The sequence below is a fragment of the Babylonia areolata genome, chromosome 7, assembly GCF_041734735.1.
Source record: "Babylonia areolata isolate BAREFJ2019XMU chromosome 7, ASM4173473v1, whole genome shotgun sequence".
NCBI classification, from domain to species: Eukaryota; Metazoa; Mollusca; class Gastropoda; order Neogastropoda; family Buccinidae; genus Babylonia; species Babylonia areolata.
In genome coordinates, this window is record NC_134882.1 from 16,879,465 (window position 1) to 16,904,879 (window position 25,415).

The 25,415-nt window shown below is 41.1% G+C and overlaps 2 protein-coding genes across 2 annotated transcripts in view; one reads left to right on the top strand and one right to left on the bottom strand.

Annotated features, from left to right (window-relative positions):
* Nucleotides 1-1,167: 1,167 nt before the first annotated feature.
* LOC143283753 (tRNA (carboxymethyluridine(34)-5-O)-methyltransferase ALKBH8-like) lies at nucleotides 1,168-20,441 on the bottom strand. The gene is made up of 11 exons (XM_076590070.1): nucleotides 20,311-20,441; nucleotides 18,726-18,969; nucleotides 17,512-17,643; nucleotides 16,864-17,061; nucleotides 16,136-16,206; nucleotides 12,692-12,908; nucleotides 11,948-11,975; nucleotides 9,219-9,282; nucleotides 6,606-6,761; nucleotides 4,302-4,451; nucleotides 1,168-2,207 (listed from the first exon to the last, which is right to left on the bottom strand). The coding sequence occupies exons 1-11, from the start codon at nucleotides 20,434-20,436 to the stop codon at nucleotides 1,431-1,433; spliced, it is 2,163 nt and encodes a 720-aa protein (XP_076446185.1). The 5' UTR covers nucleotides 20,437-20,441; the 3' UTR covers nucleotides 1,168-1,430.
* A 194-nt stretch (nucleotides 20,442-20,635) lies between these two features.
* Nucleotides 20,636-25,415, top strand: part of LOC143283754 (THO complex subunit 2-like) — a 72,683-nt gene continuing 67,903 nt past the window's right edge. The window contains exons 1-2 of the mRNA XM_076590071.1: nucleotides 20,636-20,714; nucleotides 24,859-25,006. Coding sequence (XP_076446186.1) covers nucleotides 20,650-20,714; nucleotides 24,859-25,006 — 213 coding nt within the window. The 5' untranslated portion in view covers nucleotides 20,636-20,649. The remainder of the gene's footprint in view (nucleotides 20,715-24,858; nucleotides 25,007-25,415) is intronic.

Genomic DNA, 25,415 nt, shown 5'->3' on the forward strand with positions numbered 1-25,415 from the left:
TTTGCTGTCCGGCACTGGCATTGTGGGAGATTCACTCCTCTCCCTTTTTTCTTTTCTTCCAGCAAGGCTCGTTGTTTTGGTGTGTGCGCGCGCCGGCTTCACGGGACTGGCTGCTTTCTGGCCCTGTGTGTTGCTCGCATCATCTCTTCCACACACTGGCACTTGCTCGCCTGGCAGTGTCAGTGCTGGTTGACTGCTGCCCTGTGGCTCGCATGCTGCTGGTGTTTCAACTTCCCTAACTTCTTCCTCGGCATTCAGGGGCACCGAAGAGGGGCAGTCCATTATTTTATGCCCCTGCTGCAGGCAACCTTTGCAAACCACCTCCCCTTCACAGTTAGCTGCCACATGTCCCTCCTGCAGGCATTTGTTACACTTTTTTGGTTTTTGCTTTTGTTCTTTATGATAAATGTCTGCAGTGAATACACCGATTTTCATGACTGGCCTCAGTGGTGTGACTGGTACCGTGATATACACGAAACGGCGGCCAGTTTCAAACTGGGTCAGTCGCCCGTCGGGGTTTCTTGCCAGCTCATTTCTGAGAGATGACCGTAGCTCTACCCCTATCTTTTTCAGAGCTGTTTCTATTAGTTCGTTATTGATACCAAGCGGGATGTTATTCACCCACAGCTTTGTGGTGGGTTTTTCATCCCCCTGGTCCTTGTTAACAAAAGGATTCCTATCCAGGAGAGACACTCGTGCTCCCCTAAACAGGAACCCTTCCAGTAACAAATGGTCTCTTACTTCTTCATTTCGCGGATATATCCGCCACAGACCGCGAATCCGCTGCGCCCCCCGAATTGTTTCTCGACCGCACGCAGCCTCCGCGGCAACACAAATGTCATACACTGTAGGTAGCGTCTCGTATGTAGGGAGTGCCCTGGTAGTAATGTATACTGGTTCCACGGCCGGCGGGGCTGGCGTAGGCGCCGCCATTGTGGCTCCAACACTGGAAACTGCTTTCTCGTGGTCTTTTTCGCTCGTTCCACACACAGATGTCGGCGAAAGGAGCACAGTATAAACACACAGTGTACTAATTCGCTTTTCTCACTTACAAACCTGGAGCTAAATCCTTCGACATATCGAAGCCACTATGTTTTTGCAAAAAAACGCACAGAGCACAGAAGAGCGTGGCCTGCCGACATCGGAGGCCAAACCGGAAGCTGTGTTTTTTGTCAAATTATGTCTCCAACCAGGTCACATAATTATGTAGCTCGATTGGGCGATCGCGCTAAAATTAAGGTGCGATCGCAATGGATTCGCTGACACTCTGGGCCCTCTACTCCTGGCCCTCTCAACAACGCCAACCTGCCGCCTCAACTAAAACCATGTTTTCCTACTGTCTTCATTCAGTCTTCTTTCCAATAAGCAGAAAAAACACACACACAGAACTGTGCAGTGGCTGAATCATGCTGTTCCACACGCTGAGATGGTCAAGACTTTTGGAGCACCACGCACCAGTTACCCTGATCATAGTAACTTCTTCTGATGATGCACCCAGCCACCTCACAACACAGAGCCTCCAGTTCTCCTTGCCGGAACACATGGTAAAAGCGGTGGAAGGTCTGTTTCTCTCGGCCGTCTCCGCTGGCTGCTGCCGCTGCTGCTGCCTGGTGGTCTCTGTTTCTGGGAGTCTTCAGCTGCCAGGGAACCAGCATGTCTTGTTGTTTGAACTCTGTTCTGTTCACATGAACCTGCAGCACCTGAGGGTCCTGGCTGGTTCTGGGCACCAGGTTCGCTTCCCCTGCATTAGCGGTTGAATTGGTATCACGCTGGTCCCGTTCTGGATCCCCAAAGGCTCTGTCTTTCTCATCTTCAGCAAAGGCTCTGTCTTTCTCATCTTCAGCAAAGGCTCGGTCTTTCTCATCTTCAGCAGAGGGTCTCTCTTTCTTATCTTCAGCAGAGCAGTTGCCACCAGAAACTGTTTCAGGTTGCTCACTGCCAACACTGTCCCTTTCACAAGGATGAACTGATTCAGTATGGTGTGAACCTTCTTCACTGGATGTTTCCGCAACAGCTTCCGGTACGGATCCCATGCTCTGTGGACTTGCTGCTTGTGTCCTGGTTTCTTTTCTGTGCTGTCTGTGGGGTTTGAGGTACGTGGACTTCTGGTTGTCTTTCTGTTGCTCCTGGGCCCACACGTAGATCAGCACACATCCTCCCGGCGTTAGGATTCGAACCAGCTCCTCAATCGCCTGCTTTCGCCTTGCCTAGTGAAAATGGACATATAGCAAGATGTAGGGGTTAATAAAATTTATACACCAAGCTTGATTTTTTTCAAAATCCCTTTGTAGTCAAACCAGACAAAATGTACCATGAAAAATGGAACGCACAGCCATGTATTGTTCAAACAATCCATTGCAAAAAAAATATCCGTACATGCTGTCACATGACAGCCAGGTGATATCATATCTGAATAATAATTAGTACATCATAATACATTATGATAGGAAATTTTCTTCCTAAAATTACGTTTAAGTAACATACTTACCATGACCCACTAGTGCAGACTCCAGCAGGGGTCTGACATTCCTGTCCTGTGCAAACTACTATCCGCTTATGCAGAGAAAACTAAAGTAGCTACGGCCAGTAACCTCCCGGAAGCAGGTAACCTCCCCTCTGCCCCCCTGACAAGCATCCTCTTTTTCCGGCAGCTATCTTGACTCCTGTTCCTGTGCTCTTCATACGGCTAAGTTTTTTTTCGTATTTTCTGTCTGTCTGTCGATTCCCTGGTGTTCTTGTTTCTTTGTCCAATATGATACATTCTTTCAACCTCACATCATTCTTATGTAATGTTTCATGAAAGAATGCCATCTCAAAACTGGTGAAAAATCACTGCTTATACTTTCTCTCTCTCTCTCTCTCTCTCACACACACACACACACACACACACACAAACACACGCACATGAACCCCACAGGCATGCACAAGCATCAACACACACTCTCTGATATTCAGTTTAGACAGACATTAAATTGAAGTACACAGATGCACAGATTTGTCTCCATTATCACAAGTGTTTAGAGCAGCATGGCTTCCACCCAGGCCACTCCAACAGTGGACAAAGGAACATTAGCAAGAGGATGCCAGGAGGATGTAGATATCATGAACTTCTCAAAGGCATTTGACTATCTGAGCCATGATCTGCTGATTCATAAGCTCTAGAACTACTGCATGAAATAAATTGTACAGGACCAAGAACTTTCACTTGACAGAGGTTGCTGACACTGGTGGGAGGATCCAGGTCAGACTTCATCTCAGTAAACACTGGAGTTACTCAAGGTTCAGTTCTATGACCCAGCCTCTTCCTGCTGTACATCCTTGACCTTCCCACACACTGTCCTCAAACTTCACCAACTCGCCTGTTTTCTGACAACACCATTTGCTTGGGGGACATTAAAACAGTTGATCACCACCACCACCAATTCAAGTACCTAGATATGTTTGCTCTCAACACGAGAGATGATAGATGTTATTTCATCCCCAAAAATGTTTATTCCTGCACATGACAAGGTATCAGCTATCCAGCACTCTACACAGACATCAGCTGCAGAATGAAACAAGCCAAATTCTTGAGCTAAGTTATCATCAATGACCTATAATGGAATGCACACACCAACAACACAAACAAGACATCAGGCTTTCTGAAACACAACCTGAAGGTCAGAAGCCCCCAGTCAAACAAACTGCTTACACAGCCCTGGCTGTGCCAGTCAGGTCTATTCAAGGGACTGCTATTGGGCCAAGCTGATGTCTCAAAAACATCAGCATGAAATTTTTCAATTCTTTCTCTTCTTTCAGGGCATCCCCAAACTGTAAGTGGTGTTTTCCATCATTTGATTCATGCTGGCTGCTGAAGCTGAAGAAGAACTGCACTGCTTGTTTTCATCATTTCTTTCTTTCTTTTTTCCCCCCACTAATTTACCTGATGAGTAAAGTTTAAAACAGGTGGTTTCACCAAATACAAAGAAAAGGAAGAGCTATTCTGCTTGTTTTCATCTTTTCTTTCTTTCTCTTTTTTTTTTTTCACTGTACCTTAATGAGGAGATTTAAAACCGATCTGTTGACTAAATACAGAGCAGAAAAAAAGGAAGAAGTGTATGACAGTCAGTGGGGTCTGACTATGACCATCAGAACAGCACAGGAGGCAACTACTGTCCCTACAATCTAAGCTAGAATTTGAATATTGTGGAGAGCATCTTGCCCAAGTGACGTTCCCACTCTCTCAGCCAAAAGGGCAGTAAATGTTGGGATCCAGCACTAAGAGCCAGCGCAATATATAAGCTGCACTCTTAAAAGCCCACCTTGGTGGAGAGATGATGGATGACAGCGATGCACAGACCCACATCCACAGAGGCTGAACGGACAGGTATGGCCAACACGTCCCCCACAAACACCTGAAACCCTCGAGACTGGACAATGCTGGCCAGGTTATGACTGCGATCTGATCCAATCTGAAACCATACATACATACATCCACCGCCTATGACTGCGATCTGATCCAATCTGAAATCATACATTCACCATCTATGACTGCAATCTGATCCAATCTGAAATCATACATACACTGACTATTGGATCTGGTCCAATCTGAAAGGGTTTTGCTGTCTATTTTTGTCACTGTAAAATTAAAGCACTTTCTATGACATTGACCTCCTGGTAAAAGCAAAATAACTCTGGTAAAAAAAAACAAAGATAAAAAGATAAAATACTTGGCAGTATTCGTCTGATTTCCTCAGACAAGAGGAAGTAATATAAGTAGATTCACTTGGGAGGAAAATGGTTAAAATACTTCTCCTGAAGTAAAACTAAAAATACTTCCAAGCTCTTTCAGCTTGCTCAAGCAGTCAGTCTCTTCACAATGAAATCAGATGCCCCCTAGAATTCTTTTAATGAATTTATGTTTTAAATCAAAACGTAAGACAAAATCACATAACATTTTGGAAAAAAAAGAAAAGAAAAAAAAAAGAAAAGAAAACACATCATGAGCAAATAAACCACACACAACAGTTTCCACATCAGACAAGCAGCAGTGGCAAAGTGGTTAGCACTGCGGACTGATGACTGAGAGGATGCGGATTCGAGCCCCATCAGAGGTGGGGTTTTTTTTGGCCTGTGACTGGCTCCTACCAGAGCTGAGTGTGCTGTTGATTCAAATGGTAAGACTGGGACCACACAGTCAAGGATCATCCATTTTTTGGATACATCTTTGGGAGTGTTGCTCAAATTTCCTGACCAACACTGCAGGCATCTGTATGTATCAGCCTGGTTGACGCAGGGATGCATTATGAAAATACAGCCTTGTACTTTAATCCCAAGCCTGAACACATGCCTATAGCAGGACTGTCACCCTCATCATCATCATCATCATCAAAATATAGGAAACAAAATGTCCAAAATTCTGGAGCATGAAAAAAAGAAAAAGGAAACTACTGCAACTGCTAATTTCACTGAGTTCGTGTCATGACTGTCCATCACTGCTAAACATTCTAACCACTATGTGTTTGACACAAACATGTTTGGCAAACCGAACATACACAGTACATCCTCTTTTGACAATAGCTGTTAGATGGACGGACTGTGTGACACAGGAGTTATTTTGTTTTACCTGGAGAGTATCAGTATCAGTATCAGTAGCTCAAGGAGGCGTCACTGCGTTCGGTCAAATCTATATATGCTACACCACATCTGCTGACCAGCAGCGTAACCCAACGCGCTTAGTCAGGCCTTGAGAAAAAATAAATAAATTAAATAAATTTTTTAAAAATTTTTTTTAAATAAAATAAAATAATAATAATAATACTAATAAACAAATATTTTTTTAAAAATATATGTATATATAATAATAATAATAATAAAATAAGATTTTTTAAAAATTAAATAAATAAATAAAATAAAAAATAAAAGAATAAATAAAGATAAATATATAAGAAATATTACTACTAACAATAATAATATTTATAAGGCGCAAAATCTTGATTAAGTCAACTCTAAGTGCACCGACAAAAAAAAAAAAAAAAAAAAAAAAAAAAAAGACAACAATTCCAGGAGAGGAAACCATCACTACTTTCCTATGAATCTTCCAACTCCAAGGTCTTCGACACGACAACACCACAAGTGGAGCTGAAATGGACGCTGACCTGACACAGCTGAGTGTTGACACCAAAGTACTTTCCGTTCCCACACACTCACCTGACACAGCTGAGTGTTGACGCCAAAGTACTTTCCGTTCCCACACACTCACCTGACACAGCTGAGTGTTGACACCAAAGCACTTTCCGTTCCCACACACTCACCTGACACAGCTGAGTGTTGACACCAAAGCACTTTCCCTTCCCACACACTCACCTGACACAGCTGAGTGTTGACGCCAAAGCACTTTCCCTTCCCACACACTCACCTGACACAGCTGAGTGTTGACGCCAAAGCACTTTCCCTTCCCACACACTCACCTGACACAGCTGAGTGTTGACGCCAAAGCACTTTCCGTTCCCACACACTCACCTGACACAGCTGAGTGTTGACGCCAAAGCACTTTCCATTCCCACACACTCACCTGACACAGCTGAGTGTTGACGCCAAAGCACTTTCCGTTCCCACACACTCACCTGACACAGCTGAGTGTTGACACCAAAGTACTTTCCGTTCCCACAGCCAATGTCCACCAGGATGGAGCCAGGTTCCTGATCCATCAGAAACTGTGCAATCTGCGGCCAGGGCTTGTGGCGGGTGTCGCTGAAGTGGTCTGCTATTTCCTCATACACCTGGGGGAACAACCACGATGATAATGATGATGATGATGATGATAATTATAATGATAATGATAATTATAATAACAGCAAAAAAATTTTTTTTTTAATGTTTTAATGATGATAGTGATGTTAATGGATACTTTTATAATACATTACATCAAACTTACATGATATACATACCAAAATGTACCAATCACACAAATCATGGGCAACAAAACAGATAAGCGTTGTCCTAGTGGAAATGTACTCAACTTGAGGGACGTCTATCGCTTTAGGGATGATGGCTCAAGAGGCGTTGCCTCTGCAGTGGCAAGATATCATGGATGCTGCCTACTGGAAAAACCATGCCACCTTCATATCTACCGGTGGCCATGATACTTCACTTCCCCCTTCACCAGACATTGTTGCTAGTCGTTCAGATGAGATGATGTATGATAGTCAGTCATGTCTGACTAGGACCACCAGAACAGCAGAGGAGGCATCTGCTGCCCTGACTATCTGGGCTAGAATTTGATTGTAGTGGAGAGTGTCTTGCCCAAGTTACATCCCCCACTCTCTTGGCCAAGAGGGGTTTAGGACAGTCAGCGCTGGGATGGTTCCCAGAGGTCAGCTAGCCAGCCCCCAAGGCTGCAGCACTGAGAGCCAGTGCATACAGAGGTCCAACACACAGCATGCGCTCAGCACACATGAAAGAACCAACAACAAAGGGGTTTTTCCTGGCAGAAATCTGTAAAAAAAAAAAAAAATTTTTAAATTATGAAAGCTTGCCATAGACAACCCTTTTGTTGCCATGGGTTCTTTTCAGTTTCAGTTTCAGTAGCTCAAGGAGGCGTCACTGCGTTCAGACAAATCCATATACGCTACATCACATCTGCCAAGCAGATGCCTGACCAGCAGCGTAACCCAACGCGCTTAGTCAGGCCTTGAGAAAAAAAAAGTAGTAGTAATAATAATAATAATAATAATAATAAAATAAATAAATAAAAAAGACAACAATGATGATAAATAAGCAAATAAATGTAAAACAAGAGAGGCAAGACCTTCAAGACTCACTTGTGACTGAGAGTAAAACACACAAGCTTTTTATGTATTGAGTATAATTTCAAAATGTAATGTTTAAGAAGAGAAGTAATTTCCCTTTTTTACTATCCGCAGCAAAACGTTTGCAAAATAAAAAAAACTTCCATGCTTAGCAAAAGAAGTTCCTGTTTGAACAAAAAATGATAATAATGACTGCTCTTGTTGTTGGGTCAGAATATCAGATCAAAGTGCCAAGTTTAGAGAATACAAAAAATATAAATATAATAGTAAATGCAATTTGCATATAATTAGGCTTCATTATTTATTTTTTGGGGCCCATCCCAGAGGTGCAATATTGTTTTAAACAAGATGATTGGAAAGAACTGAATTTTTCCTATGCCTAATTTGGTGTCAACTGACAAAGTATGTGCAGAGAAAATGTCAATGTTAAAGTTTACCACGGACACACAGACACAGACACAGACACACACACACACACAGACAACCGAACATCGGGTTAAAACATAGACTCACTTTGTTTACACAAGTGAGTCAAAAATGGAGACACACATTCACACATACACCCACATATACATAACAGATATGCACCAAACATGCAGTTTCACAGATATGAAAGCACAGTCAAATACACATAAACGTACATGAGCCCCAACACACACACACACACACACACACATACATTACCCTGCACCTCCTCTACCCTCCTCCCCCACACACTCACTTCTAGGCTACGTATCGCAGCTTCCACAGCACACACACACACACACACACACAGATGAACCCTTACTTGTACAAGCACACACACATACGCCCATATCCCCCACCCCCACCCCCACATACATATATACAAAGACATATATATGCACACCCGCACGTTCCAATATGGGAGCATGGGTTCTTTTACATACATTAAGTGCATGCCACACACATGGGACCTTCGTTTATCAGCTCATCCACAACAGGCCATGAATGCCGAAGAAGAGGAGGATGCAACACACTAGCAAGATAATAATGGATACCTGTTGAGCGCTTTCCTCCCTAAGAGGGAGCTCAAAACACTTTACAATAAACATTATAATGTTCACACATGACATTACTAACAAAAGGAGTCATACTGATAATACTAATTATACTACTAATAATGATAACAACAACAGTAATAATGGTAATGATAATGATAATAACAATAATGATAGGAAAATTTAACACAGAAAAAAAAAAAATCCAAAGACTATGTATTACATCATTACACACACACACACACACACACACACACAAGCAACCCAACAACCCTCACACCTTTACATTATAATAATAATAATAATACACTTATCTCTGCTCCTCAAAATCATCATATTATGCACACACACACACACACACACACACACAAATCGCAGTTGAAAGGCATGTGACCCAAAGCCCACTGACCTGATGAACATGCTGTCTCTCCAGAGCCGCAGCCTCCTCTGCTGTCTGGGGCAAACAGCTGCCGCTGTAACAGTGACCACAGCCAAGCCGCTGCAGGTTTTAACCCATTCAACTCTGGGCAGTTAACAGCCTTGACAGGCTTCCACACCATACTGATGTAGGAAAAAAAACCCTGCAGATATTATACTGTTTTTCCTCCAGGTTATATGTAGACACACTGAGAAATACTGCAGAACTTAAGAAATTAGTTCCCGTTCTTTTTTTCTCTCTTTTTTTTTTTTCCTCTTGCACAAGTTATATTTTCTCTTTAACATCATCACCATGACATTTCCAACCTACACGCCAAACCAACGGAACAAAATGTTAACTACATGTCACATTTGGCAGTTAAAATTACATAAATGTACCCTATGATAACACTCTGCAAGGGTATTCCCTTTCTTGGCTGTTTATGCATATATAGAAACATTAAAACCACGAGACAGATTTTTTAGCAATGCTCGAGCGCAGGGCTCAGTGAGTTAAGTCTAACATTAACCCCTTGACTGCTGCTGATGAGCCTGCTCCTCTGTGAAGGGCTGTCTGTCGCCTCACTAACTTAAGACTTACAGCTTACAGGTCACAAGTTTGACATCATTCTTTGCTTGGATTTTGCTCCTTCTGGGATGGCACTTACTTTTGTTCAGCAGAATCAATCACATAACACAAAATACATTACACGGTACATGAAATACAGTACCTGCCCTTTACACTCATGTAACACTGATCGCATTTCACCAAGGACCTGTAGTCGAAGGGGTTAATGACAAGAATAACGAAAAACTGCATTTATACTAACACTACAGCGATGATGAAGAAAATGACAACAAATATTTACTGGGCAATAAACAACCCCATCCCTACTCTCCATGCCTCCAACATCCATAACAGTGATAACAGCAACCGTTACAATGATGATGATGATGACAGAGTTAAGTCTAACGTTAACCCCTTGACTGCTGCTGATGAGCATGCTCCTCCATGAAGGGCTGCCTCTTAGGGAGGAAATTTAGCATTTATTTACTACGACCGGAGGGAGCGGAGGAAGTGGAGAAGGCGGCGGGTTGGCGTTGTTTAGAGGGCCAGGAGTAGAGGGCCCAGAGTGTCAGCGAATCGATTGCGATCGCGCCTTAATTTTAGCACGATTCCCCAATCGAGCTACACGATTATGTGACCTGATTGGAGGCATAATTTGACAACAAACAAGAACGCCAGAGAATCGACAGACAGGCAGAAAATACGAAAAAACTTAGCCGTATGAAGAGCACAGGAACAGGAGTCATGATGGCTGCCGGAAAAAGAGGGCGCTAGCCAGCGGGACAAAGGGGAGGTTACCTACTTCCGGGGGGTTATCGGCCGTAGTTTCGTTTTCTCCGCATAGGCGGATAGTAGTTTGCACAGGACAGGAATGTCAGACCCCTGCCGGAGTCTGCACTAGTTGGGTCACGGTTAAGTATGTGTAATTAAATTACTTATTTATGTACGCCTATCTATTATTTATCAACCTTTTTTTTTTCTCAAGGCCTGACTAAGTGCCTTGGGCTACGCCGCTGGTCAGGCATCTGCTTGGCAGATGTGGTGTAGCGTATATGGATTTGTCCGAACGCAGTGACACCTCCTTGAGCTACTGAAACTGAAACTGATGATGATAATGAGTTCTCATTTAATGCCTATAAGTACCAAAACCCAACTGCAACCAATACCCACCCCGTCCCAGAGAGAGAGTGTAAAAATTCAAGTCAGAGTATGGGACTCAAACTTGCTTCCTGGCTGGGGCCGTTACCACTTGGCCATTGCTCCACCACTATGCTATATCTGTATGGCATCCACTACTCCACCGCTGTGCTATATCTGTATGGCATCCACTACTCCACCGCTATGCTATATCTGTATGGCATCCACTACTCCACCGCTGTGCTATATCTGTATGGCATCCACTACTCCACCACTATGCTATATCTGTATGGCATCCACTACTCCACCGCTATGCTATATCTGTATGGCATCCACTACTCCACCGCTATGCTATATCTGTATGGCATCCACTACTCCACCGCTATGCTATATCTGTATGGCATCCACTACTCCACCACTGTGCTATATCTGTATGGCATCCACTACTCCACCGCTATGCTATATCTGTATGGCATCCACTACTCCACCACGCAAAAGCAATTAGAATGACCGAAACGCCGTTGCTAAATTACTTATTTCGTCAAGTATTACATTATGTATCTATATCAACCCTTTTAAAGTCAAGACTGTCTAATGTTCATGACATCTATTTGCCAAGGGATTTTGGTCACAGAGGGTAATAACTATAAATTTAAAAAAATCAGCATGCAAACTACTTAAAGAAAGTATCTATCACCTACACATTTCTGAAAGGAAAACGAGCATAGTATCCACTTTCAACAATTTCACATAAAAGTGGTAAATTTAATGATTTTGTGATAGAAATATCCCTACAATGATGTAGACAGAGACAGCCATCTTGGGGCACTTTTTAGCTATTTATGTCTTAGGGCACTCAAGAGGTTAAAGACGAAAGAGGTAATGATGTACCGTTTTCAGGGATGTATACAATTCAAGTAGACAATTGAAAAGTGCGAGTCTCTTCCAGTTTTTTCAAACTGCTTCTTTGTTTCCTTCAAGTTCAAACCACAGAAGTGCAGTGCATCAGTGCTTACCTGTCTGTCTGTTCAGGCTGAAGGATTCCTGAAAAAATAGAAGAATATTTAGTCTTTGATCAATACAATACAGCCTGCGTTAGGACTGAAGCAGTAAATGTTGCACATTTCTGAGAACAAAATAATTTTTATTATGCTTCAAGTATGACAGTATCTTGAATCAGGTTTACTTTCTTGCCTACATACAGCTAGGAGAAGGCTGCAAAAATCATTCTTTTAATACTTATAAAAGAAAGAGAGAAAAATGACTACAACCCTAATATGCCACTATGGTCATGTAATTCACTTCTCAGTAACAGAACAGTGGACATCTCTCAAACTTCCTCTGCCTTTCTAGACCTGAAATATGGATTCATAAGCAATATACACCCACTCGCCAACACACACACACACAACAACCTGGACCCAAATTCCACATGAACTTTCCACAAAAGGAAATTTTCTCCCTAATCTTTCACACAATGGAGTAAAACAATTGACTTCCGATGCAAATTTTACAAATCTCTGGGCAGATTCCTTCTCGGCTGAGTGCTTGCACTGGAGCCGTGGCTTCAATAAAAACTGGTGGGTAAATTTCATGGATGGATACCTCTTTATTTCTTTGCATACAAATTTCACATGAATTCTTCAACAAAAAACTCTTCATACAGACAACCAAGTGAATCACTTTCAAACAGAGCACACCTCTCTGTATCCCACCCCCATCCCACCATAAGGAATGTACAGCAGGGTAACCACACTGACCTGCAGTTGGTGACAGCTTTCTGAAGGTGAAGGACACTCTGACACCTCTGGCAGCCAGAGTGACGCCCCCTGTTGGGGAGGGCACAATGTCGGACTTGCGGGGCGTGATGCCATGCGACCAGACGTAGCGAGACTCTCCCGTCATGACCAGCAAGCTGCGCATGGGAACCAGGACCGACAGGTGTCGCCCGTCAGGGTGTCGGAAATCCATGATCACCTGTCCATCATTCATTTATTTCTCTGACCTTGTATTATAATGCATTGTATTGTACTGTACTGTATTGTACTGTGTTGCACAGTACTGTATTGTACTGTATCCCGTCATGTCATGTCAGGTTGTGTTGTAATGTCGCATTATGTTGCATTTCTTTGTATTGTACTGTATTCAACTGTACTGTACTGTATTGTACTGTACAGTATTGTATTGTATCATGTCATGTTGTGCTGTGTTGCGTCATGTCGTGTTACGTTGTATTCCTTTGTATTGTATTGTATTCAATTGTACTGTACTGTACTGTTTTGTATTCTATTATATTCTATTGTATTCTGTTCTATTCTATTGTGTCGTGTCATGTTGTTGTGTTGCATTCCTTTGTACCGTATTATATTGAGCTGTATTGTATTGCACTGCATTGCACTGCATTACATTGTATTGTATTGTATTGTATTGTTTTATTGTATTGGATGAATCTCCCCAGGGACAGCATGCCACTACAGTGCAGCACCACCTTTTTTTTCTTTTCTTTATTTTTCTGCCTGCAAGTGTTTATGCTTTCCTATCAAAGTGGATTTTTCAACAGAATGTTTACTAGGGATAACCCTTTTGATGCCTTGGGTTCTTTTATGTGTGCTAAACACATGCTCCAAGCAGGACCTCAGTTTATCTTCTCATCCGAATGACTGGCATCTGGACCACCACCAAAGGTCTCATGGAGGGGGAGAAAATACTGGTGAGCGTAGGATTCAGTCCAGTGTGGTCAAATTATCTCGCTTCTTAGGCAGAAGCATTACTACCAGGCCACCACTAAACTCTTGCTGATCTTGTGTGTATGTCAGAAATGAGGAGTTCATAGCTATTTGCAGTACAGTTCATTCTGGTTCACGTAAAGTGATTAAACAATGTAAAAGATATCAAAATACTATATAAAAAAATATTTTAAAAAAATCCACAATGCCAACTGTTTGTCAAGGAATGACTGTCACTGTGAGACTGCCTTAAGGCTTAATAAGTATGCACATCACATGCACAGATTCAAAAAGACTTGCTCATGGTTCACCAACTACACAACAGTTTCATCTGTATAAATACACATAAATAAATTGCACACATACACACACACACGCACGCACACACACACGTGCACAGAAACAAACAGATATACATGGATACAAACAAGCATACACCCACATTTGTTTAAACTTGTTCTGTGAAGCTTATTTATAATCATAACCATTTTTCATAAATAATAAGCGGTGAAACAGAAGTAAAGATAACCGTGTGCTCTGGTAATGCTTAGAGAGAGAAAAAAAGTGAATAAAGAGAATCACAAGGAAACAGAACAGACTAAACAGATGGTCTGCACAGATGATGCTTGAGTTCACAAAAACAACAGCAACAAAAAGAAAAAAAGAAAATACACATCAGAAACAATGTAAACTTGGAAAGGACTGAACTGACACTCTATGCCTTCTGTCCTTAATATTATTGGTATTGACACAATACCTATCGTCGGTCAGTGACCAAACCCTAAGTGCTTTACGAACATGGGAGTTACCTACCACACTGCCTACCTGGGTAGAGCCAACCGACAGCTGCCTTTAGGCCCTTTACTTGTTTCTCATTTCCTGTGTCAGTCTCTCTGGCTTCAGTCACATGCATGTATGTTAGGGAGAAGTAGTTAACCTCTGGTCCACAATTCCATGACATGATCCTGTATTTCACCTGTGATCCATACAACTCAGTGACATAATCCCATTTTCTTCACCTGTGATCCACACAACTCTGTGAGATAATCCCATTTTCTCACCTGTGATCCACACAACACAGTGACATAATCCCATTTTCTCACCTGTGATCTACACAACTCAGTGACATAAAGGAAATTTTCTATCTAAAATTACGTTTAAATAACATACTTACCGTGACCCAACTAGTGCAGACTCCGGCAGGGGTCTGACATTCCTGTCCTGTGCAAACTACTATCCGCCTATGCGGAGAAAATGAGAGAACTACGGCCGATAACCTCCCGGAAGTAGGTAACGTCCCCTTTGTCCCCCTGGTTATCGCCCTCTTTTTCCGGCAGCCATCTCGACACCTGTACCTGTGCACTTCATACGGCTAAGTTTTTCGCATTTTCTACCTGTCTATCGATGATCTACACAACTCAGTGACATAATCCCATTTTCTTACCTGTGATCCACACAATACAGTGACATAATCCCATTTTCTCACCTGTGTTTCCACACAACTCAGTGACATAATCCCATTTTCTCACCTGTGATCCACACAACTCAGTGACATAATCCTTTTCTTCACCTGTGATCCACACAACTCTGTGAGATAATCCCATTTTCTCACCTGTGATCCACACAACACAGTGACATAATCCCATTTTCTCACCTGTGATCTACACAACTCAGTGACATAATCCCATTTTCTTACCTGTGATCCACACAATACAGTGACATAATCCCATTTTCTCACCTGTGTTTCCACACAACTCAGTGACATAATCCCATTTTCTCACCTGTGATCCACACAACTCAGTGACATAATCCCATTTTCTTCACCTGTGATCCACACAACTCAGTGACATAATCCCATTTTCTCACCTGTGATCCACAACGCAGTGACACAATCCCATTTTCTCACCTGTGATCCACACAGCTCAGTGACATAATCCTTTTCTCACCTGTGATCCACACAACTCAGTGACATAATCCCATTTTCTCACCTGTGATCCACACAGCTCAGTGACACAATCCCATTTTTTCATCTGTGATCCACAACACAGTGACACAATTCCATTTTTTCACCTGTGATCCACAACACAGTGACATAATCCCATTTTCTTACTTGTGATCCACACAACTCAGTGACATAATCCTATTTTTTCACCTGTTATCCACAACACAGTGACATAATCCCATTTTCCTTACCTGTGATCCACACAACACAGTGACATAATCCCATTTTTTCACCTGTGATCCACAACACAGTGACATAATCCCATTTTCCTCACCTGTGATCCACAACGCAGTGACACAATCCCATTTTTTCACCTGTGATCCACAACTCAGTGACACAATCCCATTTTCTCACCTGTGATCCACAACTCAGTGACATAATCCCATTTTCTCACCTGTGATCCACACAACTCATTGACATAATCTCATTTTCTCACCTGTGATCTACAACTCAGTGACATAATCCCATTTTCTCACCTGTGATCCACAACTCAGTGACATAATCCCATCTTCAAAGGCTGAAGGTGTGTCAACATGGGGAGGGATACCTGATCACAAACATCACATATATCATGACCTTTACTTTTTCCCTTCATGAATATCACTTAATTTTGCATTGATCATAAATAATATCTACCACAAAAAAAAAAATCTCTGATACCATAAAAATTCACAAACAAACAATTTCTTTATGTATGTAATTTTATTCTCCGTCATGATTAATACACTGAAAAAGTTAACAAAAAGAGCTGCCAGATTTAAAACGATGTTGATAAGAGATACACAGTGACACAGGCTGACTGGCCAATACATTGTTACAACACTGATATAGACATGACACACAGGGCTATGAGCAGATGGAGACAGGCAGAAAACCATGAAAATATTAGTAAAAGATATGGTTACATGGACAGACAGACACACACACACAAACACATACAATACACATAATTACATAAAGTTTAAAAAATCTCTCTGTCTATCTATCTTTCCATCTATCTATTGATCTATCTATACAGATATATTTATTTAATTCAGACTAAAAAATCACTCACAAAGTGAAAAATGTGTTATCGATCTATCTACACAGATATATTCATTTAATTCAGACTAACAATCACACACAAAGTGAAAAATGCATTAAAAAAAAAAAAAAAAATACTGAGTAAACTCAAAAGTCTTGTAAAAAAAAAAAAAATACCAGCCTTGTCCAGGAAGGTATCTGTTGACGGTCAGCTGGTCAGGAAAATGGCCAACAATCTTCATGTCCAGCGCCCTCTGCAGAAAGTTATGACACTGCTCTGGGATACCCTCCGGAAGAGGCTCATTTGGGTCAACATTGTTGATTCCGTACTTGAACTCGTAGCCATAGTGTTTCACATCTCGGTGTTTCAAACTGCCGCCTAAAGAAATCGCATGATTGATTTCATCTCATTGTGGAATAAAACATGGCATATGACTTGATAAAAGTGGATCATGTGCTGAGATGTGTAAATGTATACTCATTCTAAACAATATCAGTACATTATCTTTTCTATCCCTGGAATCTTGCAACACACACACACACACACACATTAAGAAATTTTGAAATATGTCAGAAGTCAACATATTTTTCAATGTGAAGACCACAACAACTTTCCCTTTGTCAAGGAAGTTAAACAAAACATGCAGCTGGCAAATATATATTTGGCAGCTTTCTGATACAGCGTTGCACACATATTCACACACAAGCTTTCCCAATTCCTCAAAATCAAAAAGGAGATTTTTCTTTTTATTCAACATACGTATATGACCCCTACCCCCGTCCCTCGACCCCTCCCCCCCAAAAAAAAAGAAAGTGCAAAACAATGTACCTGTGTCTGATGACCCATGCTCTTTAAAGTCAATATTTTCAAGCAACAGCTGTTCTGTTTCCTTGGTGATGAAGTCTTCCAGCAATAACAGTCCTGGTGGGAGCTCCTTGGAAGGGCACACATTGGATGGAGCTGCACACACACACACACAAACACATACACACACATGCGCATGTATGCACACACGCACGCATGCACACACACACACATACATCCATACACAAAGACATACACACTTAATCAAGTGATTCAAATCAGAAGCATAAGCACCATGGGCTTGAAGTAGTGTACCTTGTAAATGGAGATAGCTACCAGTACCACTCTCTTTTGTTGATTAACCCTTTACTCCCCTAGCCTTGCTGGTCTTACATTTCGAGACAAAACAAAAATCCATCGAGGCAACCATGTGTTTGTTTTGCATTGTCCGTATATTCTGTGTAGCATATTCGGGATGAAAAGGCTATGCCAGTCTTGAATAAAAGCTCATTTGTGTTTGCACATGTCTTCTGTCGTTGCTGCTGTGTGCACATGTGTCAAATGATCGGAAGTGTCTGGGTTTGTTCCAACATACCTATTATTTACCTGTGCACTAGCTGAACCAGTAGCATTATAAGCAGCATTGATTTGAAGCTGTGTGTGCTGCAAACACAGTTACCACTCTTAATTGCTGTTTCATATATTTGTTGTTTGTTTTCTGTCTTTTCAGCTATCAAATGGAGAGAGAGAGAGACATGAATGAGAGTGAAGAAAAATACAAACATAATTTGGCAATTACCTGGAGCAAATCAGAACTTTAATCTTTCCTTTTTTTTTCTTTTCTTTTCCTTTTTTTGTTTGTTTGTTTGTTTTTTGCTGCAGAGTAAGCTTCAATTTTGGAGAAATCAACCTCCCAGCAACTTCTAACTTGACCATTTTACCTTTTTGTGCAGGCTTATATGTGCATGTATAATAGTGTATGTTTCAATGTGTGTGAGTGTGTGTTTGTGTGTCGTGTATTTGTGTTTGTATGCGTGTTTGCATATGTGTGCGTGTGAACATGCGTGTGTATGTGTGTGTGTATGAGTGTATATATGTGTGTGTGTGTGTGTGTGTGTGTGAAATATTTTGTTCTTTATCCTTATAATTTTTTTTTTTTAATGTTTACAACCAAGGACCCAATCGGTAACAGGCTCTGGAGCTGCACACTTTCCTAACCCTCAAGAAAGAACACTCACCACTGGCAACAAAGAAGAGGTAGAGGGTAATGTTCTGGGAGGGGTCTTTGCCTTCCTTCAGCAGGTACCCTGTCAGCTGGTCCCTGGCAGCAGCAGCGCTCTGGGCAGTGTCATAGCAGACAAAACAGAAGGGTTTCCTGGGCACCATGATGATGTCCTGCACCTGACCGAACCGGCTGAAGATGTCGTGCAGATCGTCCTGACTCACTCCGTTGTCTAGTCCTCCATTCTGGACGCACAGGATCTGGCGAAGGCAGACAGAATTTACTTGTGTGTGTGTGTGTGTGTGTGTGTGTGTCCGTCCCAGAATTTGTGACTTTCTTTTCTGTATTTTGGTGATGATAAATGATTGTAATATTCTTGGGGAACAGACATAGAGGTTGACAGACTGAGAGGGAGAGACAGAGGTGGAGCAAATGATGCTATATGACATACACTATACTGAATTTGGCAATTCAATTAGTGGTTGTTGTTTTTTAATTGTGTGTATTCTAATTCTATCATGAATTTTTTTTAATGGAAAAGAGAAGAGACAAAGAGAAACAGATAATGAATTGAGAGGTAGATAATGCTATTATAGACAGAAAATATTCACAAAGAGCAAAGAAAAGCAAAAAAATGGACATATTCTGTAAACGGGAACAAAATCAGTTCAGGCGTGTGGAATGACAAGTTGGGAAGGAAAGAGAGCAGAGGAGGGGCAGGTGGTGAAGAGAAAGGGAATGTGGTGGGTGGTCTGGGGATAGGGTGGGTGCACTGAGTGAGAGTACCACATGAAGTATCTGAATCCGGATAAGTATGTTTGAAGCCAAGGATTGACAATAACTGCAATGGGGGTGGGGGTGGGGGTGGGGCGTTGCGCACAGGTACAAGACTTGTGTTGTTGGCTCTGGGCTGTCAACCTGAAGCCAGCTGACTCATCGTCAGATTATTCCACTCCACTGTTCTAATAAAGAAGGAGTTCTCATATTGTTGAGTTCAGTGGCTGATAGTGGCACTACAAAACATCAATATGCCTACAGGGAATGAAATGGCTATTATGCACAATAATAGTATTAAAACAATATATAGAAAGAACCAGCGAGAGGGGGTGTAGCAATGTACATTATACAGCACATAAAACAAAGGAACCCTCCTCCACACACAATCATGTACATGCTCTCTCTCTCGTTCTTTTCTCTTCATCCCTGTCTACCCCTGTGGGGCAACAAAATCCACATTAATTTTCTTCTCCTCCACACCTCTGTGTGACTGGCGGAGTGAACGTCCTCGCCTTGATGTGAACAGTATTCATTCCGTCTTGTGGGGAAACATTGTGAATATTGTCCCCCTGAGGACTATTAGCACATCGGGCAGCGAGCACACACATACATCAGATATTCCATACACAGGTACGCAAACAAACGCATGTAATCATCGTTTACATGTATTCACACACTGACAGACCCCTTCCCCCCGCCCACTTCCCAAACACAATCATACAGTGACACACACATGATCGATGTCTTTCCTCGATCCATGCGGATGGCCCCGAAAGACAAAGAGAGAGAGATCGAGAGAATGCAAGCACGACATAATGTCATACCGTTGTGGGATGTTCACAAGCAATCACATTCTCTTTTCTTTCAAGCTGTTCCTTTATTTTTGACATTTTCTTATAATGTTTCTTTTGCACTTTCTTCCCCATGACATCCCCCACGTGCGCCGCCATATCTGAAATAGTCATCAAATAAATAAAGCATATTTTTTTCCATTTCTGAAACAACAAAATTAATATACTGAAAAGATAGTAGATCAAATCAAACTATTTTATATTTCCTTATAATACCTGGGCAAAATACATGCAATATTAATTCAGAGTACACGTCTACAATACAAATTCATGTTTTTGGAATATATCTGACGTCAGAAGCCGCTTAGCAAAATGGCGTCGCATTGCCTCAATGCAGAGGCGCTGAAAATGTGGGAAAAGACGGGAAAAGCTGATTTGTAAGTCATGTTTATAATACATTTTTAAGCTTAACGTGATCAGTTAGCAATCTTTCATGTGTTTGAAATAAAGTTATTATTATGTTTGTTCTACTCTTTGTGTAAACGGAATGCATTTACTGCAGTCGTTTTATCCTTCGAAAGGAAAATCTGCACAACCTTAGTCTGTGGCTCATGTCATTTGAGTAAAATGATGATAAATGATTATTAACCAGTTCACAGATTAAATCAACATTTTTGAAAACTGGTCAGAGACTCTTGTTATGTTCGGCTGCGTTCTTTCCAAGAGCCGAGCTCTGGTGTTTTGTAAGCATTCACTGAAAAAGTGCCGAATCCTCGTGGTTAACGCTTAGTAATAACGTTTATTATTATCAGAATTTAATTTAGAACTAAAATGTTTCTTTTGTCGGGCCTGTAAGTGTGTAGATTAAATCTGTAAAACTCCAAGGTAATGAGCATAATAATTGTACACTACAAAAAGACTTACATAAGTTACACGAATGGTCTGATAGATAGAACATATATTTTGATGTATCAAAGTAATTTGAAACTGGAGGTGTAAACTGTAAAGTAATGCACATGGGGAAAATAATCCAGAAAACAAATACCATATGAAAATAAGAGACACCACACAGGATACTGAAAAATGTTAAAATCAAAGTGAAAAAGACCTCAGTATATAACTTTTGATAATAAACTACGAGGGTCATTCAATAAATAAGGTGAATTTTTTGGTATAAGGACTTCTAATACAGATAGAAGCTTACTTTTTTTCTTTTTTTTTCAACGTAGTCTCCCAGCACTGTCACACACTTTTCCCATCTGTGCACAAGCTTCCGTATTCCCTCAGCGTAAAAATCTTTGGACTGATGTCTCAGCCAGTCGCTCACAACACTTTTGACTTCATCGTCACTTTCAAAGTTCATGCCTCTCGTGAACGCTTTCAAGGGACCAAACAGGTGAAAGTCTGAAGGGGCAAGGTCTGGGCTGTAAGGGGGATGAGGGAGCAGTTCCCAGCCCAGCTCGTTGATGGTCTGCACCGTTCGGGCTGCTGTGTGAGGCCTTGCGTTGTCATGATGCAAGATGACTCCTTCTGACTGATGACCCCTGCGTTTGTTCTTTATGTCTTTCTTGACCTGCCTCAGCAGTTCACAGTAGTTGGCACTGTTCACAGTGCTTCCTTTCTCAAGGAATGAAATGGTGATTGGGCCTTGCATATCCCAAAAAACGGTGAGCATCACCTTCCTCGTGGACCGCTGGGACTTGAACTTCTTCTTCACTGGAGAGCCTACGTGCTTCCACTCCATGGACTGCCCACTTGTAGACATTTTTTCGGCTGAAACATGTGGCACCATACACAGTTGACATTCTCCTATGAATTTCAACTGGTTTGCACCCTTCAGCAACCAAAAACTTGATAACTGACCGCTGTTCAATCCTGGAGCATGCTTCTTGGTCGGCCATCTTTGTTAATCGCCAAAACTCTCAAAGTTTTTTTTAATCTGCAAAACAAATTAAATCCATGTGAAAAAGAAGTAAAACAAAAAAAAAAAGAAAAAAAAAGTAAGCTTCTATCTGTATTAGAAGTCCTTATACCGAAAAATTCACCTTATTTATTGAATGACCCTCGTATCAATTGACACACATACAGAATATAATTAATAAAGCCAGTCAGATGATTGGAGTAATTAAGAGAATGTTTACTTACTTAGATAAAGATATTTTTCTTAGACTATGTAAAGCATTGGTTAGATAACACTTTGAATATGACAGATTTGTCTGGCACCCATACCTGATGAGACATTCTATAGTTATAGAAAGGGTACTTGTAAAAATGTAAAGAAAAGCAACTAAGTAAATTGTTAAAAGAATGCAAGTCTGTGAGCTACCATCAGAGACTTGCATACATAAAATCTGTATTCACTAAGGGGTAGAACTAGAAGGTTAAGAGGAGACTATTGAAGCCTGCAAAATGTTAAAATGCTTTTATGGTGTTAATGTGAATAGTATTTTTAGAATGTGAGGTTACAAGAGCACAAGAAACTCAGTGATGAAAATTTGTAAGGAGCACTTTAATACCAAGCTAAGAAAAAATTCATCAGCTAACACTAAAGAATTGTACAAATATGGAATGCCCAACAATTTGAAACAAAACTCAAACGGGTTACTAACGTGTTTAAAAAATCTTTGTGATATGAACACCAAATTTCTTCTCTTTTTTTTTCTTCTTTTTTTGTGTGTGTGTGTGTTTGTTTTTTTACTTTGACAAATGAAATACAGCTTATAATTGAGACAGTGAAACAATGTTCCCAAATAAGGAAAAAGACAAATATTGAAGGGGACAACAAAATAGCCATAACTGGCACAAGGCCTAGGCAGACAACCTGCCAGTCCATACACTACTACTACTACTACTACTGCAAAAACAATTATGTTGGCCAATTACATTATTGAATGGAGTGTGGAACAATGACCCAGTCCACTGTGCAACTCACTGAGTACAACTAAAAGTCTACAAGTAACATTCAGCATTGTCTTGTAGTCTCAGATCTACATGGATGTCCATTATTCGGTTTATTGTCATCATTCATCAAAATTTAAAATTTTTTTTTAAAAAGCAGTCCTAATTTTTTGGTCAACCATGCCATGTTGTCATGGTTACCACAGTTTCATTTCCTCCATCCACTTCCATGCTTATGGTAAGTTCTTGTCTTGTCAGTCTTTTGTCTCATCAGTTTCATGGGGGCTATCATCGCAGTGAACAGTGGTGGTCCCTACGCCATGGTAGAGGCTTGCTCAATCTGGCTTCATGGTTTAGTGATTGTCATCAATTGGGCACTAGGGGGCTTAGTGCTTTTGTTGGTGTTGTCATGCCTATGTTGAATTAGAACACACACTACAGAACCTCACCAAAGTGACAGTAATGCAGTCTCCTCTGGTTTGTGACCTAGTAGTGACCCAACATTGATAGACCACTTGGCCATGTGAACTGGTGGCACTGGTACTGTGGTAGATGAGTCCAGGTATGGCTGTGAAAGGAGGGCTTATGATGAGCAGCATGGGGTTAATTAATGGCACTGAGTCTTCGTGATCCTCCCGTGCGTGACTCATGATTTTCTCAAGGTAGACGTTGAATAGGTGTAGGAGAAAGTAAGCATCCCTGCCTGACTTTGATAGTTGTCCTGTACAAAGCAGTTGTACAAGTTCTTGATCACAGTTTGGCACTGATGTTACACATGTGTCTGGTGGTGCAAAGTGTCCTATGTCACACCCTGTCAAATCCTTCAGTTCTTGGTACAGATCAGTGAAGACTGGGGTATATGATTATATCATTTATGTCTTCCTGGTGCTGCATGTATTTTTGCATTAATGCCCATAAGTAGAAATTTTGCTCTTGATTTGAAGCCTGGCTGTTCCTTGGTGAAGATTTTGATTTTCTCAAAGTAGACAAAGTGGTTCAGTAATACTTGACTGACATTGCATGCTTTTTTTTCCCCTTGTCAGCTGCCTATTTACAACGCTGAAGGTGCAGATGGCATAAATGGGAAGACTTAGCCTTTAGAGACAATACAATTTTAAAAACATTCACCACTTGATGTATCTTTGAAAAAGGTTGTGGTTGAGGCAGAGATGGTAACTAAAGAATTTGTCCACTGACAGCAAGTGAGCAAAACTTGTGATAAAAGTACTGACAGTGACAGCAATTATTGTAAGCTATCCCCATTATTAGAAAATAGTTGAAAATGAAAGTAACTTTGTCTTGCTTTACTGCTATTTACAAATATAAAAAGTGTACTTTTAAAGATTGCTAGGGGGAGGGGGTGGGGGGATCACCTGAATCCGTTACAGTTTAGGTGAGCACATGTAGATAAAAAAAATACATAGTTTATTTCTTTAATGTGTTGTTGTTGATCATCAGATTTTCATGTCACTGAACTGATCAAGGCCTTTTCTGTTTTTTATTGTTTTTGCTCCAAAAGTGAACAATTTTTTTCAAAGGATTACCCACACCCGTTTAAGTAGAATTCTTTAAAACTGACAAATGTATCATGAGTCCTATATGATAATGACACATGGTCAGCTTTTTTTTTTATATACAAAACGTGCGACATTTTTTATAGCAGCCAACAAATGTTTGTTTCAGTGTCAAGCATTGCAAGACATTATCAGAGAATGATCCCTATGCTCCACAACGGAAGAACCTGAGCCGTGCTTTGTATGAGCTGTGTGATCTCGTGCTGAAAGGCCAGCTCAAAGTGGAGACAGCTGCAGCAACCATTGCTGATGTTGCTGTAAGTCGTGATGGGATATATATACTACAAGTGCATGTGTTGGATGATGATTGTTATACTGATAAGTAATACAAAAGCTCAGAAGATTTTCTTCATGAATTTGTCATGTGCTGTGTCAGATAATGCGTGCTTGTCCCACCTCACCTTTTCTACCAAGCTGCTCACACACACACTTCTCCCAGCAGAGAGAAAGGGCAAGAAAACAAGAATCTCTGTTGTTTGTCCAAGTGTAGATCTATTCAAACAGATCAGAACTGTGTTTTATATGCCAACTGGAATGACATTGCAGTTTACAACTGGAATGACATTGCAGTTTACAACTGAAATTTTAGATTGAATTCTTCGAATGAAATTGAATATCATGTGTTGAGTAATGATTCTGCCAGTTTATGTGTGCATTGTTTTCTTT